Source organism: Atractosteus spatula, chromosome 20 (assembly GCF_055471065.1).
Source record: "Atractosteus spatula isolate fAtrSpa1 chromosome 20, fAtrSpa1.hap1, whole genome shotgun sequence".
Taxonomy (NCBI): domain Eukaryota; kingdom Metazoa; phylum Chordata; class Actinopteri; order Semionotiformes; family Lepisosteidae; genus Atractosteus; species Atractosteus spatula.
The window spans coordinates 18338006-18352998 of record NC_142725.1 but is presented as its reverse complement, the minus strand read 5'-3'; the positions used below and the strand labels follow the sequence as shown (position 1 = coordinate 18352998).

Genomic DNA, 14993 nt, shown 5'->3' with positions numbered 1-14993 from the left:
CCTTGGGTGAGCAGCCTCCCAGATCTCGGGTGGGGGGGAGCAACTTCACAGAGCCGAGCTGGGGTGCGAGAGGAGGGCAGGTTCGGGCCAGATGGAGTTTCTCGATTGAACTACATTTCCCAGAAGGCAATGGGGGGCGGGGGGGGGAGACCTGCCATCCTCCAGCACCTGTCTGATCGCCAGGAGACCTGCAGCTCTGCTCTTCCATCCGTCTGCTACCAGCTGTAGTTCCGGGTCGCGGCGGAGCCACCAGCACTGGGCGCAAGGCAGGGCACAGCCTGGAGGGGGCGCCAGCCCATCGCAGGGTAGGCTGCACGCACACGCACACGCACACGCACACACACACGCACACGCCAGGGGCAATAGCGGTTAACTTGCTAGCATGTCTCTGGGGGGGAACACCCAAACTCCACACAGACAGCACCTCACAACCTGAACCCGGTGCCACCCTGCCCCCTGCCGCCCTCGTTCTGTGAGGTACATGAGACCCTTGATCCATTCGTGTCTGTGTTTGGGGTGAGAGACGACGCTTGTCGAAAGGGGGTTTTACTCTGCGGAGGAGCTCAGCCCCAGTGACACGGTGGCGGCCGGGCCCCGGCTCTCTCGGCACGGGCTGGACGGCCCAGTGCCCCCTCTCCTGCCTAACCGTCCGGCTGCAGATCACAGACCAGACGCTGCTATTCAGCCCATCTGACTCGAGAATCCCATCCAGATTTTCTCCTGAAAATTCCCAGGGTATCTATCGGCTTTATCCACGAGGCTGAGCAGCTTGTTCCAGGCTCCTACAACCCTTTGTGTAAAGAAGGATCTTCTCTTCTCAGCCTTAAATGCACCTGACCGAAAGGGGTTACGCAATCCTGTCACGGAAATGGTGTCCAGGAGTGATTGAACAAATCAAGTCGATTAAAGTGTGAAGTCAGGCTGTACGAGACCATGTGCGCGGGGCAGTGACGTGCGCGCCGCCCGCCTCCTGTTTCCTGTCTCGGCGGTGAGGTAGGCGCCGGGAGCGCGCTTGCGCCTGCGCAGAGCCCGGAACCCTTCCCCGGTGTGTGTGTATGTGTGTGTGAGTGTGTGTCCCGCAGGCTGGAACATGGAAGATGAAGAGGTTGCTGAGAGCTGGGAGGAAGCAGCAGACAGCGGGGTGAGAGCCGAGCCCGCCTGGGGGTCCGGGGCACCCCTGGGAGCTGGGCTGGGGGACGCGAGGCGGCGGGGGAGAGGCGCGGGGGGAGGCGGAGCGCAGCCCGTGGAGAGCACCGGGGCGCCGAGCGGGGAACTAGGCCACGGCTTAAAGGGGCAGGGGCCTGGGGCTTCTGCCGGGGCAGCGGGGAGAGGGGCTGCTGTGCGGCCGTAGGAGTCGGTGTCGGGTGTAAGACCTGAGAGCCCGTCTCTCGGAGGGCGACGGGAGGCGAGGACCGTTGAGGAAACCTCGCTGGTCCAGCAGTGAGGAGAGCAGAGTATTTTTATTACTAATGGCGAGGCCAGTAGACCGACTACAGCCACGGAGGGCAGCGCCTCCTGTCCCGTCCCGGCCCGGGGCTCGGGCTGCCGTGATTTCGGGGTGGGTGTGCGCTCTGGGGGGGAGGGGGGATCTCTTTCCTCCCCGGAGCCCCGCGGGGTCACGCGTGAGCAAGCTGGGGGGCAGAGCCCAGGGTTTTCACTGACGCGAAGTCATGCGGAGAGTTGTGTTCAGACAGCAGGTTATTGAAGATACCGCGTTTATAACAGTTTCAAAAGTACTTGATAGTGTCTAGATGCTGTTTTTCTACAGTTGAATCTGTGGCGTTAGATCAGTGATTTATAGTTTTTGAGAGGGAGTCAGTACAGTAAAGAGCTGCTGACTAGACTCCCAGTGCACAGCAGTCCGGTCCATTCCAGGCTTTACAGTGTGACCAGTCAGACTCCCAGAGCACAGTGGTCTGCTTCAGGCTGGGATGTACCAGGTGCAGGGCTGAGGTGCAACTAAACGCTGCGTTCTCTTCTGGAACGCTGTCTGACCAAAGGAGTTTGTGCAAATTTGTGAAGTTAAAATAATGGTCAATGCTTCTGCAACCACCCCCACTGATAGAGTTGGTTTCGGAGCCCTGCAGCGGGTCAGTTGTGGGGTTCTACCCAGTATCGTTAGGGTTGATAAGCGATTCTCTCAGCGGCAGCCTGTCTCTGCTGTTGGCTGCCTCTCAACACACAGAAATAGCCCGCTGTGTAATGTTGATCCGCGCCTCGCGCTCGCTGGTCTCCGGAGCGCGTGACGTGTCTGCCCCTCCGTGTTTACAGCCTGCTTTCTTTCCACGCAGGAGATAGACAGGAGGCTGGAGGAGAAGCTGAAGATCAGCCAGAAGGAGAAGTGAGTGGAGCCGCAGGAGTAACAGCTGTCCTCCTTCTCTCCTCCTCCCTTAGATCCCTCTCTCTCTCGCCACACTCCCTCTGTATCGCTCTGTCTGTTCTTCTTTCTCACACAGTGGCACCAGTCTCCTCTCTCGGAGACACCAGCTGGTGCGTCAGCTTGGCCGGGATGTCCTCCTAACGCCTCTGTCCCTCGCAGGAAGTCCAGCAGATCTCCCCTGAAGACGGCGATCGTTATCCAGGACGACTCTCTCCCGGCCGCGCCCCCTCCTCAGATCCGGATTCTGAAACGCCCCTCCAGTAACGGGTCCCTCGGCGCCTCCCAGGCCGCGCAGCGCCCTCTGCCGCAGGTGAAGTCCCTGGCGCAGCGCGAGGCGGAGTACGCAGAGGCGCGCCGCCGCATCCTGGGCAGCGCCAGCCCGGAGGACGAGCCCGAGAGAGCACTGGCCTCTGTGGTGCACACGGAAAGGTACGGCGCCGGCACACGGGCATGCCGAACACGCTCACCAGCACACGGACACGCTCACCGGCACACGGACACGCTCACCAGCACACAGGCACACGGACACGTTCACCGGCACACGAACACGCTCACCGGCACACCGGCACACGGACACGCTCACCAGCACACGGGCACACGGACACGCTCACTGGCACACGGACACGCTCACCGGCACACGGGCACACGGACACGCTCACCGGCACACGGGCACACGGACACGCTCACTGGCACCCGGGCACACAGACGGGCGCCAGGCTCTCCCAGCTCCCTGCTCCAGGGTTCAATGTGGATTCGAGCGACAGAGCCGTGGTCTTGACTCGGAACTCAGCTGGCAGCGAGGGCAGGACCTGCGGCGCCTGCACGTGCTCTGACCTCTGACCCCCGCCCCTCGTGCGCGGCCCGTGTCTGTGTAACCCCTCTCCGTCCCGCAGGCTGGTGCGAGTCAGCGCGGGCCCCCCGGAGGAGTCCCGGCCGCACAACCATGTGATCCGGCAGCCCGCCGGTCCTGACGGCACACAGGGCTTCCGGCAGCGCAGATAGAGGCCGGCGCCGCGGGGCGAGGAAGAGCGCGAAGGAGCGAGACGCCCCGGAACCACGCTGCCCTGGAGGCGGGGGGGGGAGGCGGGAGGGGGCAGGTCCCGGGAGGGAGGGAGGAGGGGGTGGGGAATCGGAGGAGGTCCCCTTGCACTGTGTACCCCTGCAACCCCCCTCCCTTCCCCTCCGCCCCATGTGGCTGTCCCTCCCAGGGCAGGGGGGGCAGGAGCTGGGGGGCGATCTCTGACCCAGTTGACACACTGTGATGACGAAGACTCCGCGTCTTCGGGACTCTGCTCACTGTGACCTCACCCCCCCGCCCTGCAGCCCCTCCTCCCGCGCTCCTCACCTGGCCCACTGTGACTGGCACCCTGTCCGGGCCAGATCGGGTCGGCACCGGATCCAGACCCAGGCCCAGGCCCTGCGGACCTCTGGCTCCGAGAGACGTGGCGAGGAGTGAGAGCGTGAGAGAGAGAGAGGGAGGGAGGGAGGGGTGGCGGCTCAGCCCAGAGGAACAGAGGAGGGCAGGGGTGCCAGCTTTTCCCAGCAATAACAGTGTCAGTCTTGGTCATGAAACATGTCTCCTCTCCCTAAGCCATCAGATCGTTTATTTTGCTGTTATATTCTGTCTTCATTTATTTCTTTTTTTCCGCAAGCCTTTCGGTCAGTTTTTATTTTTTGTTCTGGGAGGGGAGAGTTCTATTCAGTGTCCACTCTGTACGGGTCCCTTGTGATTCTGACTTTACTTTTAATTTCTTCTGTTCTACTGCTCCCAGAGTCTTTCCCCGTTTGTATTTAAAAAGTAGAAAATACACACGAAAGCGCCTACAAATGACCATACGTGAATAATTCATCCAGTCGAATCAGTCGGTTTTAAAGCTGTTTTTGGTAGTGAATAAAAACTAGTTTTAATTATTAAAAAACACGGAAAATGAAAAAAAGTTGCTTTGTAAATATGTACAGCCTGAGAGAAGATTAAAGAGGTGAGAGACTGAGGGAGAGAGGGCAGAGGTCAGTGTGAATGTGGGGGACTCAGCCCCCCACTCTCTGTCCTCCAGGACTGGTGTGCTGTATCACTCCCTGCGCTGTGTGTTCAGGACAGGCTGTTGCGTTTGTCTGGCCGCTCCGAGGCGCGATGCTCCGGTCTGCCCGCCGGTCCAGGCGGGGCCGTGTCCGGGCTGCGGGCCGGAGGGGTGTGCCGGCGCTGGCTGGGGTCGCGGCGCGATCGCCCGGCGTGCTGGGGGGGCACTTCGAGGTGATGGTGATGTAGTGAGCGGCCGTGGAACCTGGAGGGGGTGGAATTGGCCCCCGGACAGGTGCTCCACGCCTGGGGGGGGCGCTGGGGGTCATGGGGGTGATGGGGAGGTTTGTAGAATAGGGGTGCAGCTGGAGACGAACACGGTCCAGCTAGGGGCCTTTGGACGTGTGACTTGTGTGTCGTAGCTGACCAGCCCTCCGCTGCACTGACGTCTCACTCCAAGGAGCAGCCCCCAGGCCTCCTGCTCTCCTGGTGCTCCGAGACCTGACAGAACTTCAACTGACAGTTATTTTGCTTAATTAGACATTTTTATTTTTTCATTCCTACCAAAAAAAAAACCGTTTGTGCGTTTGAAGCTTCTAGTGATTTTTTTAAATGGTAATTAAACACGGTTCGGAGCAGAGAGCGGTTTAAAAACCGGTTTCAAGCGTAGAACGTGTGCGTTAAGTGAACGGATCAGTGAAGCAGTCTGGCTGCAGGGGTGAGATGGGGGACAGCAGGGTTCAGGGTTCGAGTTGAGCCCAGCTCTGTGGCAGAACTGATTCCCATTTTGTTTCTCCTTAGTGCCTGGCTTTAAAGAGCTGTGTATGTGGGGAGGGGGGTGTCCCCAAAACGGCCAGCTTGCAGGTGAGCCTCATTGTCATGAAAGCCCCTGCTCCTGACCCCAGTTCCAACCCAGCTCTGTTACTGCCAGCAACAGTCGAGGCGCAGCACCCTGTGTTGTGACCCACAGCGTGGGGGCGCAGCGTCGCCCCCAGTGTGAAGTCCAAGACCGGGCGCCTCTGTGGCCGAGAGCCCTGTGGCAGCAGGACCGATGCTCTCGGGGTGAGAGGCGTCTGCCCTCGCTGGGTCCTCTGTCTTCGCTCCAGTTACCCAGGGAGCTGGCCGGGAGACAACAGCGCCGGGCGTCACTGGAGTAGACTTGGGTGAACAGCCCTGGACAGTCTCTTTTTTTGGGGGGGGACACCCAGTGCGATGCCCTGGTGATGGGGTTCCCGTCTGTCGGTGTGACAGTCCGGAGGGAGACGTGCCGACGGGCTGTGCAGACTCAGAGTTGGGAACATTGTGGTTTAATATCTCCGATTTTGCTGTAGGGTTTGAGTGAAACCTCTGGTTTCTAACCAAACAAAACCACCAATGCAGAGCAGCCTGTAAATACTTCAAAAGCCCTTTAATAAAAAATAAACGAATGCTGTAGTTTTGTCGTCCTTGATGTTTTCCTTCACGTTACGGAAGTGTCTCAGGTTTGATGTTTTCCTGGAGAGGCTGAGCTGGGAGATGTGCTACTGTTTGCTGAGGATCGGGGCTACAGGGGGAGTGGAGAGACCGGTATATAAACGCGAAATATTATAACGCGTTTTCGATGCGAGCTTGCTGTGTCGCCGTGAGTCCCCCGGGCGGCAGGGGGCGCTCTCTCACGGGGCTCGGCGCGCTCGCTGGCGGCGCGCTGTGTTTGTGCAACTGGGACAAAGATGGCGGACAGCAGCGGCTACGAGTCGGTGATTTGTGTGAAGCCGGAGGTTCACGTCTATCGCATCCCGCCCAGGACCTCCAACCGCGGGTACAGGTGGGTCAGAGCGGAGCGGGGGCTGGGCCTGACCCGGGGAGGGCTCGATCCCTCCCGTCTCCTCGCACAGAACTCCCCGCTGGGGGTGGACGCGCTGACCAGGAAGTGTCCAAGCCCGTAGAGAAAGCTTAGCAGGGGTTTCATTTTAAAAGGAAGAGGGTTTTTTTTTTTTTTAAAGAGGAAGAGTTACGGTCCCACTGAATTCGCGACGTGACGCGACGCGTTATGTCCGAGCCGTGGCCGCCGCGCGGACAGCTCGCCTCGCTCCGTGGCGACTCGCCTGAAGTCCGACAGCGCGGAGCTCAGGGACGCCAGACGGTCGAAACTAACCAAACCCCTCGGCCGCCTCACAGCCTGCTTAAACGGGAAAGAGAGCAGCTTCTCATTGACCCGCTTCACTGAAAGCGAGCCAGCGGCTCAGGGCTGGATGTTCATAACGGGGCTGACCTCGCTGTTGTGGGGGCGGGCAGCGGGTCACAGGAGTGGGAGTGGGAGTGGGCGCCGGCCGGGCCTCATGTGATCTTGAAAAGGAGCCAGGACGCGCTTTCTGGCGGAAGCGAGAGCGAGAGGGAGAAGTAAACTCGCGCTGCTGGCTTGGAGGCGCAGCTTCGCGGCTCGGCGAGTCTCTCCGGACGAGTCGCACGTCCCTCTGAGACGTTACTCGGACGCAGACACGCTGAAAATCCCACGATTCTAACAGTCCAAGTCAAAATCAACACACACTCGACAGGTAATTAGAAGAACAGTTCAGTCACATTAATTAACCTCCCATAGCTGATAAGCAACTAACAGGACAGACAAATCCGAGTCCAACCGACGACTGGGTCACAATGCAGTGACGTCCGATGTGCTACAGCTGCCTCCCCTGGTCAGTCTCAGTCTCAGTGGGACTGGACACAGATAGCAGGCTCATTGTCCAGTGTCCAGCAGTGGGAATGGACACAGCAGGCTCACTGTCCGCAGTGGGGCTGGCTCGTGACTCCGCAGGGTTTGTCTCTCCAAAGGGCGGCCGACTGGAAGCTGGATGAGCCAGCCTGGACGGGCCGCTTGAGGATCACCTCCAAGGGGAAGGTGGCCTATATCAGACTGGAGGACAAGAATTCAGGTCAGGACTGGAGCAGCCTGTCCCCCTTCCAGCTGTGTGTCAGGACCTGTCCCCTTCCTCTGTCAGCCTGTCCCCCTTCCAGCTGTGTGTCAGGACCTGTCCCCCTGCAGCTGTGCATCAGCCTGTCCCTCTCTAGCTGTGTGTCTGTACGTGACTGTGCCCTCTGTGCCCCAGGGGAGCTGTTTGCCCAGGCGCCAGTGGAGCAGTACCCAGGCATCGCGGTGGAGGGCGTCGCCGACTCCAGCCGCTATTTTGTGGTGCGGATTGAGGATGGCAGTGGTGAGGCGCTGTCGTGGTTACCTGTCAGCTAGTCTGTGTCTCTCCCCTCTGTGGTTTAATGACCTTCGCTGTCGTTCTCCTGCCTCCCAGGGCGCCACGCGTTCATTGGGATCGGGTTTGCGGATCGTGGCGACTCCTTCGACTTCAACGTGGCTCTGCAGGACCACTTCAAGTGAGTGCACCCCCCTGCGGGGCCAGGCCCTGCCCGCGCTTCCCTGCTGCTCCAGCCCGCGCCACACAGGGTGCCAGGCTTCGTCCCCAGTTAACAAGTCATCTGTACGCAGAACTGACAGGGAGAAAACTGACAGACCTGACTGCATCTTCACGTTAAAGTGGCCCTGCTTAATTAAAGCAGAGAAAACGAACCTGCTGGAAAAATGAGCTCCTCACAGGTGTTCACTGAGTGTGAACGAAGAGGCTGCAGTGAGTCGCTCTGCAGCAGCAGTGCTGGCTGCCGGAGCTGTGGTGATGAAGCACACTGGGCTCCCTCACTCCTGCAGCTCCTTACTGATCCTACAGCAGCTTCAGCCACCAGGTCTGTCTCTGTCTGGACTGGGGCTGAGCACAGCCGCAGAATCCCTGCAGCAATAGGTCATAGAAACCCGTCTCAAAATGTTTATTTTAATCCGAGGCTCTGAAGCCATCGAATCACTGGACATAGCTACTGCCCTCTGCCCACTCGCTGTGTGCCCTCGGTGTCCACTTGGGGGCAGTGTGATCAAGAGTGCAGCTGAAGTGCTTTCTTACCCACCCTCTCAAATTCATGTCAAATTTTAATTTGTTTTCTTCTCCTCTCTCTCCCCCTCCCTCTCTCTCTCTCTCCCCCTCTCTCCCTCCCTCTCTCTCCCTCCCTCTCCCTCACTCCCTCTCTCTCTCTCACTCCCTCCCTCTCTCCCCCTCTCTCTCCCCCTCCCTCTCTCTCTCACTCCCTCTCTCTCTCCCCCTCTCTCTCTCCCCCTCCCTCTCTCTCTCTCACTCCCTCTCTCTCCCCCTCCCTCTCTCTCTCTCACTCCCTCTCTCTCCCCCTCCCTCTCTCTCCCCCTCCCTCTCTCTCTCCCCCTCCCTCTCTCTCACTCCCTCCCTCTCTCTCTCCCTCTCTCCCCCTCTCTCTCACTCCCTCTCTCTCTCCCTCTCTCCCCCTCTCTCTCTCCCCCTCTCTCTCTCCCCCTCCCTCTCTCTCACTCCCTCTCTCTCTCCCTCTCTCCCCCTCTCTCTCACTCCCTCTCTCTCCCCCTCCCTCTCTCTCTCCCCCTCCCTCTCTCCCCCTCTCCCCCTCTCTCTCCCTCCCTCTCTGGAGGTGGGTGCGGAAGGAAGGGGAACTGGCCCGGGAGGAAGCCAGTCAGAGCTCTGTGCCCAAGCTGGACCTGGGCTTCAAGGAGGGGCAGACCATCAAGATCAACATTGGGGTGAGAGTGGGGCGCAGGAGGGTGTAGAGGGGTGCAGGAGGGTGTGGTGGGGCGCAGGAGGGTGTAGAGGGGTGCAGGAGAGCGGAGTGGGGCGCAGGAGGGTGTGGAGGGGTGCAGGAGAGCGGAGTGGGGCGCAGGAGGGTGTGGTGGGGCGCATGAGGGTGTAGAGGGGTGCAGGAGAGCGGAGTGGGGCGCAGGAGGGTGTAGAGGGGCGCAGGAGGGTGTGGTGGGGCGCAGGAGGGTGTGGAGGGGTGCAGGAGAGCGGAGTGGGGCGCAGGAGGGTGTGGTGGGGCGCAGGAGAGCGGAGTGGGGTGCAGGAGGGTGTGGTGGGGCGCAGGAGGGTGTGGAGGGGCGCAGGAGGGTGTGGTGGGGCGCAGGAGGGTGTGGTGGGGCGCAGGAGAGCGGAGTGGGGCGCAGGAGGGTGTGGTGGGGTGCAGGAGGGTGTGGAGGGGTGCAGGAGAGCGGAGTGGGGCGCAGGAGGGTGTGGTGGGGCGCAGGAGAGCGGAGTGGGGTGCAGGAGGGTGTGGTGGGGCGCAGGAGGGTGTGGAGGGGCGCAGGAGAGCGGAGTGGGGCGCAGGAGGGTGTGGTGGGGCGCAGGAGAGCGGAGTGGGGTGCAGGAGGGTGTGGTGGGGCGCAGGAGGGTGTGGAGGGGCGCAGGAGAGCGGAGTGGGGCGCCGGAGGGTGTAGAGGGGTGCAGGAGGGTGTGGAGGGGTGAAGGAGAGCGGAGTGGGGCGCAGGAGGGTGTGGTGGGGCGCAGGAGAGCGGAGTGGGGCGCAGGAGGGTGTGGTGGGGCGCAGGAGGGTGTGGAGGGGCGCAGGAGAGCGGAGTGGGGCGCCGGAGAGCAGTGCCGAGTTGGGTTTAATCTCGGGTGTGTCTCGGCCTGATGTCTGACGCTGTGCTTCTCCAGAACATGAAGAGGAAGGAGAAGGATGGGGCTCCTGCAGCGGCCAGGTCTCGCCCAGCTGGCAGCGGGCTGCTGCCCCCACCCCCAGGGGTGAAGGGGGCTGGGTCCCACCCCACTCCAGGAGCACAGGCAGTACAGCCCCCCAGAACAGGTACCTCACTGCACAGCACCCTGTAGTGACTGAGACTCTCCTACTGCACTGGGACTGACGCCCCTAGTGTAACAGGACGGGTCTACTGTACTGGAACTGTAGCTCCTATTGTAACAGGACTGGTCTGCTATACTGGGACTGTAGCTCCTAGTGTAACAGGACTGGTCTACTGTACTGGGACTGTAGTTCCTATTGTAATGGGACTGTAGCTCCTATTGTAACAGGACTGTCCTACTGTACTTGGATTGTACCTCCAGACTGACAGATGACAGACCAGTGTGTTTATTGCTCTTTTTCTTGATTCAACCCCACTGTTAGATTTTGACCTGGGGCCCCCCACAGTGCAGCCCAGCGGCGGGACATCAGGTGACCTCTGGGGTGACTTCACTGCAGCCCCCAGGTGAGCTGAGAGAGTGATGTTCAGTGTAGGGGAGACACTTGTAACTGTAAGGGAGCCCTGTGATGCAAGATGCATGGAGCTGTGAGCCCTGCGGTGTGTGTGTGTGCAGTTGTGAGCTCTGCAGGGTGTGTGTGTGTGCGTGCATTTGTGAGCTCTGCAGGGTGTGTGTGTGCAGTTGTGAGCTCTGCAGGTTGTGTGTGTGTGCAGTTGTGAGCTCTGCAGGTTGTGTGTGTGCAGTTGTGAGCTCTGCAGGGTGTGTGTGTGCAGTTGTGAGCTCTGCAGGGTGTGTGTGTGTGCAGTTATGAGCTCTGCAGGGTGTGTGTGTGTGCAGTTATGAGCTCTGCAGGGTGTGTGTGTGCAGTTGTGAGCTCTGAAGGTTGTGTGTGTGTGCAGTAGTGAGCTCTGCAGCGTGTGTGTGTCAGTGGCGGGTGAGTGACCCGGGGGACCAGGCATGCAGGGTGTGGTGCAGGCTGGGAGAGGCCGGGGGTGTCGCTGCTCTCATCAGTACCACTAGTAAAGACCCCCACTCTCACGGGCTCAGAGCCACTGCTGTTTATACTCCCAGTGCTGCTACAGCCAGCTAACTGCCCTCTCTGTGTGTCTCTCTGTAGCTCCGGCTCCAGTCAGGACTCTTTCGGCCCAGGATGGGTGCAGTTCTAACGCCCCTCCCTCCTCACCCATCTCTCCATCTCCTTGCCTTCCTCCTTTCACCTCCCTCTTTCTCCTCCTCTTAAGCCTACATTCCCAGAGGATAAGGAGGGAGGGGGGCACTCTGGCCCTTGTGCTGCCCCCCCAGTGGGCTGAACCAGGAAGCGCCTGTGAATCGAGAGGACCCAAGATCCTCTGGGTGGGGCCGTAGCAAAGGACAAGTGCTCACCTGTCCAGCCCACCTGGGGTTCGTGTACCCGGTGATGGTCTTTAGTAATGGTAATAATTTCTGCGTTTATATAGTGCCTTGCATCCCAAAGAATCTCAAAGTGCTTTACTTGTGGAAGGGGACCCACTTCATTCCCCACTGCAGTGCAGAGAGAAACCGCCGCACCAGCTGAATGAACAGAGAACTCTAGGAAAACCAGACTGGACAGGAATTTAGCCAGGACTCTGGGGATAAAACCCTACTCTAGGAACAGTCATGGGATCCTTAATGACCAGGTAGTCAGGACGTCAGCTGTATCGTCTCACCTGAAGAACAGCGCCTCCTACAGTATAGTGTCCCGGGTCACCACACTGGGGCATCGGTGCGGTCCAGAGGGAAGAGCGCCCCCTGCTGGTCCAGCTACGGCTATTACAGCAACATCCTGGCTTTCCTTCGAGGTCTCCCGCCCTGTCCTGCCCAGGCCCAGCGCTGCGGAGCTCCGGGGCTCTGTAACTGCCGACCAGGTCTGTGTGTATCTGCCCTCTTTCTCTGTGGCTGTTTTTACTGCCTGTTCTCCTGCCCCCCCCCACCCCTTCACATTCCACGGGGGCCGGAGTGGCGACAGACCTCATCTCTGCGGGACCCAGCTTCAGCCAGGTTCTGAGGCCCAGACGCGTCACACAGACAGCTGCTCCTCCGTCAGGCCAGGAGGCGCCTGCAGGCACAGGCACAGCCCTGGAGCAGCAGGGAAACAGCAACGTGCTGCTCTGTGTGTACCTGGATATGTGTGTATCTGCCCCTGTGTCTATCTGCCCCCTGCCTGTATCTGCATCTGCCCCGTCTGTATCTGCATCTGCCCCCTGTGGATCTGCTCTGCCTGAGAGGAAGAGGAGGACTCTGGGATGGGATGATGCTGAGGTGATCTTGAGCCACAAGGTCAACTGAGGAAATAGGAGCCCTTTCAGTTACGTAATGGGCAAACAAGCGTTGATTGTGTAAATGGGGATCAATTAAGAAATTAAAATTCAGTTACTTAATGATGGACGGGTTACAGTATCGATAGGACTGGTGCCCTGTACTGGACTGGACTGGATGCGCCTGGTGTCACTGGATGTGTCCTTCCTGCGGAGCTGCTGCTGTGACTGCGTGTCGGTGAGACTCCGGTCCGCAGCTGGCTGGTCTGCTCCGGGTTCTCCACACTGCCGGGCTCTGCTGATCTGCACAGAATATGTCTTGATTTTTTTTTTGTTATTGTCATTTTGCAAGGAAGAGCTAGTTTATGATATTTTGTTACATTTATACATATTTTTCTCATTGGAGTGTGTGTGTGAATTCAGACAGTGCAGATAATCTTTTTTTACTTTTGTAATGCATGAAAAATTAACATTATGATTATTTTCTTTTACATTTGTCTATGCAGCTTGATTTAAAAAAATCTAGCATGAACTGTCCAGCACCTTATATACCAGCGCCCTGCAGTTGGAAAAGCCTGGAGTGGATCTGACTGCTGTGACCCTGGACTGACAGCGTGACTGTGGGACACTGTGCCGGGCCGTGGGAGTATTATTGTAATGTGTGTGTAACTCTGAGCGGCCCGGTCTGCCTCTGGTTCTGCAGAGCTCCGATAGGCCCAGTCTGGTTCTGCAGAGCTCCGATAGGCCCAGTCTGTCTCTGGTTCTGCAGAGCTCTGAGCGGCATGGTCTGCCTCTGGTTCTGCAGAGCTCCAAGCGGCCCAGTCTGGTTCTGCAGAGCTCTGAGTGGCCCGGTCTACCTCTGGTTCTGCAGAACTCTGAGCAGCCCGGTCTGCTGTAACTGTCTGTGGTTCAGAGCTCTTGATCCACACACACACAAAGCCTCAAAGTCTCATAATACAGTTTTAAGATTTCAGTAATGTGTTTTATGATTGCAGTTATGATGAGTTATGACACTTGTGATTGTTGTTATTTTTCACTGAGAACTGTGGGTCACTTCTCCGCTGAACAGCCTTGTGCTCGGCGAGGGGCTTGTGACCCCGCGCCCAGCGTAGGGGGCTGAGAGGAGGGCGGCACGTCCTCGCAGCCCCCAGCGAGTGGAGCGAGTGGGGAGGACCAGCGGTGGCCGCGCTGGGCCCGTGGTCACTGGGGTCTGGGAGCTGGATCAGTGTTCTGATGCCCTTGCAGATGCGAGTATTTAGGTGCAAATAGACCCACGGAAGTTAAAAAAAAGTTTTTTGCCTGATTAATTCCTTAACCTCTGAAGAGGGGCCTTACAGTCTGGCAGTGTTTACTGCTCAGTGGGACCAGTCCTGATGCCTGCAACTGACCTCGCGCTGCACACTTCCTAGGTAAGAGTAATGTGTCCATCGTTAATACTGGGCTCCACACCCCAAGAGGAAGGGTCTGTCTCCTACTCCTTTATAAGTGCAGCCTGTCCCAGAATCCCAGTGATCCGCTTTCCGAACAGTCCCGCAGATCCGGGGCCCGTCAGTGAGGTGTTGGATGTTTTTCTGTCTTTGTAAAGTGTCCTTGTTCTGCACCGCCCTGCCCTGCAGAGGCGTCCTCTCGGGGCCTGGGGGGGGCAGGAGAGGAGCCTAAGTGCCTTCTGTCGTCCCAAACCAGCCGTTTGAATGTAAAACTGTTCTTTGTAAATAAAGATTTTGTTTTACCTGTCAAGCTTGTGTCTGTCTTCACTGGTGTGTGGGGAGCGTACTGGTACACTCCAGGTGGGGCTGCACACTGGTGGTGCTGGAGGGGATCCCCATTACCTGTAAAACACTTTGAATAATAATCATAATCATAATTTTATTATTAATAATATTATCCATAGCATAATAGTTACTGCTAATCCTAATTAATACTAATTTTCATCATCATCATCATCGGCCGCTCCTCGCTTGGGGCGGGGTCACTGATTCACCGCAGACGCTGATTGGTGTTTCGGGTCACTAGTTGATGACGTGTGTGAGGCGGGACAGCAGCCCCGCGCGGCCCGGCCCGGCCCGCTCCTGTTTCCTGGCGACTCGCCTGAATCCCGGAATCCCGGAATCCCAGCTTCTCCTGCGGTGACCTGCGCTCAGGGCTTCAGGAGTCTGATTCGGGGTGCTGCACACAAAGAAACCTGTTTTTTTTTCAGTATTGTGGTTTAAGACACAAGCATTGATGGCTGAAAGGGCAAAAACGCGATATACTTGGGTTAGAAACAGCGGCTGCAGAGCTGTGTTCCCTCAGTCGGTGAGCAAGACCACCCGCATCCCGCGTCTGAGACCTGCTGCATTCACACACGATGCTCCGGCGTCTCTCTGTGTCCCGGGAAACTGATAACCCTCAATCTGATTGTCTCTCTTGTCGTTCCCCGCACTCTGTGAGTGACTGGTTCTTGACAATCTGCCTGATCCGGCAGAGATTGGTCTCGCCCCCTAATTTTAGCTTTGACCTTACTGTCAGAGCCTCCCGTACACACACAGTCTTCCCGTTCACCTGTCCGCAGGTGAGAGTGCTGCCCGCGCGGCGGTGCTGAGATCACCATGGCAACAGCCCGCCGCTTCCACCGCGGAGCGAGCGCGTTGCCGGAGCGCGTGTTTGTGTAACACGCCTGTCATTGTGTGCGGCCCGGGGCGGGGGGGGGCAGGGCGCTGTTGCCCCAGCGGTGGTTACCACAGAGCGGCAGGGACTCGGGGCCACTCGGGGCAGAGAGCGGCGAACAGGCCGGGGCT

At 58.7% G+C, this 14993-nt stretch overlaps 2 protein-coding genes across 2 annotated transcripts; both read left to right on the top strand.

Moving 5' to 3' along the window:
* Positions 1 to 984: 984 nt before the first annotated feature.
* On the top strand, positions 985 to 5831 carry szrd1 (SUZ RNA binding domain containing 1). Its single transcript, XM_088938258.1, has 4 exons — positions 985 to 1141; positions 2292 to 2341; positions 2540 to 2809; positions 3274 to 5831. Exons 1-4 carry the CDS (start codon positions 1091 to 1093, stop codon positions 3380 to 3382), a joined length of 480 nt encoding a protein of 159 aa, XP_088794384.1. The 5' UTR covers positions 985 to 1090; the 3' UTR covers positions 3383 to 5831.
* Positions 5832 to 6077: 246 nt separating this feature from the next.
* necap2 (NECAP endocytosis associated 2) lies at positions 6078 to 13953 on the top strand. Its single transcript, XM_088938282.1, has 8 exons — positions 6078 to 6201; positions 7206 to 7306; positions 7481 to 7585; positions 7676 to 7757; positions 8883 to 8991; positions 9899 to 10046; positions 10365 to 10446; positions 11058 to 13953. The coding sequence occupies exons 1-8, from the start codon at positions 6107 to 6109 to the stop codon at positions 11104 to 11106; spliced, it is 771 nt and encodes a 256-aa protein (XP_088794408.1). The 5' UTR covers positions 6078 to 6106; the 3' UTR covers positions 11107 to 13953.
* The last annotated feature ends 1040 nt before the right edge of the window (positions 13954 to 14993 follow it).

Excerpts from the sequence above, each read along its gene's own strand:
- necap2 (XM_088938282.1), top strand. The coding sequence starts at position 6,107 with ATGGCGGACAGCAGCGGCTACGAGTCGGTGATTTGTGTGAAGCCGGAG. Across the intron at positions 6,202-7,205 it reads ACCTCCAACCGCGGGTACAG|GGCGGCCGACTGGAAGCTGG; the intron begins GTGGGTCAGAGC and ends GTCTCTCCAAAG. Across the intron at positions 7,586-7,675 it reads GCGGATTGAGGATGGCAGTG|GGCGCCACGCGTTCATTGGG; the intron begins GTGAGGCGCTGT and ends CCTGCCTCCCAG.
- szrd1 (XM_088938258.1), top strand. The coding sequence starts at position 1,091 with ATGGAAGATGAAGAGGTTGCTGAGAGCTGGGAGGAAGCAGCAGACAGC. Across the intron at positions 2,342-2,539 it reads AAGATCAGCCAGAAGGAGAA|GAAGTCCAGCAGATCTCCCC; the intron begins GTGAGTGGAGCC and ends TGTCCCTCGCAG. Across the intron at positions 2,810-3,273 it reads TCTGTGGTGCACACGGAAAG|GCTGGTGCGAGTCAGCGCGG; the intron begins GTACGGCGCCGG and ends TCCGTCCCGCAG.